At 54.0% G+C, this 3625-nt stretch overlaps 1 protein-coding gene across 1 annotated transcript in view; it reads left to right on the forward strand.

The window, feature by feature from the left end:
- The window catches only part of PEPD (peptidase D), a gene marked incomplete at its 3' end in the record, with an annotated part of 115576 nt that overhangs the window by 46343 nt on the left and 65608 nt on the right, over positions 1-3625 (forward strand). Inside the window, exons 8-9 of the mRNA XM_023537696.1 lie at positions 2566-2641; positions 3572-3618. Of these exons, the coding sequence (XP_023393464.1) occupies positions 2566-2641; positions 3572-3618 (123 nt within the window). The remainder of the gene's footprint in view (positions 1-2565; positions 2642-3571; positions 3619-3625) is intronic.

Raw genomic sequence — 3625 nt, forward strand, 5'->3', positions numbered from 1 at the left:
CAGGCAGTACCAGAGGAGGCGGGGCTCCCCGTGCCTCGTCCTCAGCAGGTCACCTGATGCCTCTGCATCTGGCAGCTGGGGTCATCACCTCATGTTGGTGAGAGGGCAGGTGGCAGAGCGGTGGGGGCTGAAGGGAGAAGAAGAGAGGGGATGGAGGGAGAAGATGGGGAAGATGCTCTCCCTCCTCTCCCAAGGCAAGGACTGTCTTGGTTTCCTCTTCAGAAATGGGGCTGGGTAGTGGAGGATAAAGCTTGGCTAGAGGAGGAGGAGGAGGTGAGTGAGTGGTCATGGAGCTTCCGTTAATAGGGGCCAGATGGATGGAGGAGGTTGGGGCTGGGATCTGAACTCAGGTATATGTGTGTGTTGGTAGGACTGAACCTCATCCGGAAGAGGGCACCCCTCCCCTTGTAGGGGGGGAGAGAGGAGAGCATGAGGGGGAGGACAAGGCTTTAGAGTTTGGAGAAGAGGTGAGAGTGCTCTCACCTGGCTTCTGTTCTCTGAGTGGATGAGTTCATTCATCTGCTGAGAAGAGGCGGGCACCAAAGTGGGGAAGGGAGCGATCTTAGGAAGGTGGAGAAAGTTGGGGATAGGCCTCCTGCATGCCTGCCTGCAACTCATGGCAGAATTGGGGCTGCTGACTCGGAGCTGTGTGCCATCACACAACTGCAGGATTTCTCCACAGCCCCATGGCCCACATACAGGCATGGGCTCTGGTTTGACCCTTGTGGGGGTCTAAAATATTGGCAAGAGTGGTGGCAGGAAGGACGGACCAGAGAGCTAAGCTGAACAGACAGGCAGAGGGCAGAGGCAAACAGCCTGGGCCTGTTCCCACCTGTGTTGTCACTCTGGTCTTCACTGCATTCGAGAAGAGATGCCAGGGCACACTTGCCAGTTCCTCGGGCTGGTGCCAAGCAAGACTGCAGTGGGGAGCGAAGCATCAGGGCCTGCTAGATCATCCTGCGAGTGGTTTTGGACCTCAGGAGCCTTGATCTGCTTATCTGTGTCCTGCCCGTGGCTCTGGACTCTCACTCTGAAGACAGAGCACAGGAATAAGCTTTCTGTTCCCCAGGTGGGGCTGCTCCCAGCACCTGATGCAGAATCTGAGGCACCTTTAGGATGATAAAGAGCAAACTGTTAGGCTTCGGGGTCTGCCCCTCTGGAGAGAAAACATGTTCATTTGAGAAAAGTCTCCGTGGGATTAGGGGTTTGCTTTTTCCACATTCCCCAGAAGATTTTACAGTCTTAAGAAGGCATCACTGTGCTGCAAGGTGCCTTCCTCACTTCCTGGTAACAAATGGCTGGCTGTCCCAGCTGGATGGCACCATGGAGACGGTGTGAGTCAGTGGCTCAGGCTGCTTCTGTGAAGTCCCGAGGGTTTGCTGCCTCTGATGGAGGTGGGAGCGCCCTCCCTGACAGCAGCCTGCCCCCGCTGGGGCCGGCTCAGGGCGATCAGGCTTCAGGGTGGACAGTGAGTGGCCAGATGAGAGGCGCTCTGGGCAGAGGGGCAGGTGCTGCTCTGCCATCAGACACCCTGGCTCTGCTGATCTGGAGTGTGCTTAAGTGTGTTCCCTTTGAGAGAGGGAGAGGTGACCATGCGGGAGCTTTGGCGAAGATGGGTCACCTTTTATAAGGGTACAGAGCTGGCCATGAAGGTTGGCTGAGGACTCTGTGCTCTTAATGACTGGGCATGGCTGTGACCCGGAGTTGCTTATTTGAAATGGTGTAGGTAGAAGATGAATATTTATTTAGCCTCTCTATGTGAGTCTTACTTGGGGATGAGATTGATTGCAGGGACTAGAAGCCCCACCAAATTTGGGCACGAGTTTATTGTGAGGACCCCAGGAGCCCAGTCGCAGGAAGTGCAGTGGATCGCCGAAGGGCAGCAGGGCCTCCTGGTCGCACCTCTTAAACCCCTCTCTTCCCGCTGTTTCTCTCTTGTCTGCTCCTTGTCTCCTGCTTCTCTCTGCAGACCGGCTATTTCCACATTTATTCCTGCACTCAGGCTGGAACTGGCTGCACCACGTAGCACCCTGTTCCCACCCCCACCCCTGTCTCAGGCAGGGGTTTGAGTGACATGGTATTCCTGGGCTGCCTGGTGGGCAGGTGGGTGAGGGTGGAGAGGAAATGGGAGACCTCTTCAGCTAACTGGACAGAGCCCTGGGAGGCAGCATACTTAAGATTCAGGTCCAACGGCCTCATCGGGTAGATTTTATCCCCATTTTACAGGTGAGGAAACCGAGTCTCAGTGAGGCAAGGCGTATCTAGCTGCAGAACCTGGGCTTCTTCCACCACCCACAGTGGCTTCCAGACCTTGTAACTGGAGCTAGCCTGCATGCCTGAGGTCAGGGCGGGCAGTGCTTAGTGCAGCTTTCATTCCTGGGGGCTTCGTAGCCCACTCTACCACCGCTCCCAGGTAGCCCATCAGCAGCCTGGCTGGGCATGACCTGGCCCTGTGCTCCTTCTTAAGCTATGCAGGTGTGGCAGCCTCGGGGTCTCCTTAGAGGGGTCCAGCTGGCTCCTGCTAGAAGTCACTGACTTGCCGCTTTATTTTTCTACTCCCTGAAGCCGGGTCTTTAAGACGGACATGGAGCTGGAAGTTTTGCGCTACACCAATAAGATCTCCAGTGAGGCCCATCGGGAGGTAAGCAGGGCCCCGGCTGGTTCTGGCTGGGTTGGTCGAGCAGTGTTGCTCTGTGTGGGGCAACAGGGCAGCATCGAGACTGACGCGCTCAGGGCACCTCCAGGCTCCAGCGCCGTTCCAGCAAGCAGCAAGTGTCGCGTCAGTCAGGCCAGACATGCGGTAATGGCTCTTTTCTGTTCTCCTGTGGGGACAGGGCAAGGACACAGAGGTTCTTAAGGCACCCACCCTTTGGGGAGTTTCCTAGCCAGAAGTCCCCACTTCCAGGAAGGTGGGGCTTTCCTTCCTGGCATTCTGGCAGTCTGAGCTCCTTTTAAAGAATCTTTTGTTCTTACCCATGATTCAAGCACATTTATTACTCCTTTTTTCTGAAAATTTATTCACACAGTTATTTCTCAGACTCCCCGCTTCATCTGAGGAGCGAGAGCATCTAAGGAAGTGTGTTTCTTGAAAGACCGTCAAGGTGACTGGGATAGCCCAGTGCCCGCCTGGTGACAGTAACAGCTTTGTGTCAGGAGACAGACAACGGTCCCTTGTGGGCAACAGAATCTCTTGTATGAGTTCATTTTCTCTGTTTTATGGACGTTAAACAAAGGAAACCTTTTAGGATCGTCACCATAGCTGCTGAGCACTAAGCATTCACGGACACTTTGGCTAAATCTTAACTGCCCTCAGCCCGCAGCCGCCCGAGCCGCACGCAGCTCTGTGCGGGCGTTTATCGGCTTCTGAGTGGAGGTGCTCCCGCATGGTTTAAATAAACTCTACGGCTTTTGGCACTTTGAAAAAGTTCTAATTTGTCACATTTCTGTGCCACTGTGTGCACATTTCATTTTTTTTTAGAGAGAGAGATTCTTTTGAAAAAGGGCTATACGTTATTTCTCAGGCCATGCTACTTATCTCCTTAATACAAATGTCTTAATATCCATCCTCCAGGTAATGAAGGCTGTAAAAGTGGGAATGAAAGAATATGAGATGGAAAGGTAAGCT

Source organism: Pteropus vampyrus, unplaced genomic scaffold, assembly GCF_000151845.1.
Source record: "Pteropus vampyrus isolate Shadow unplaced genomic scaffold, Pvam_2.0 Scaffold196, whole genome shotgun sequence".
NCBI classification, from domain to species: domain Eukaryota; kingdom Metazoa; phylum Chordata; class Mammalia; order Chiroptera; family Pteropodidae; genus Pteropus; species Pteropus vampyrus.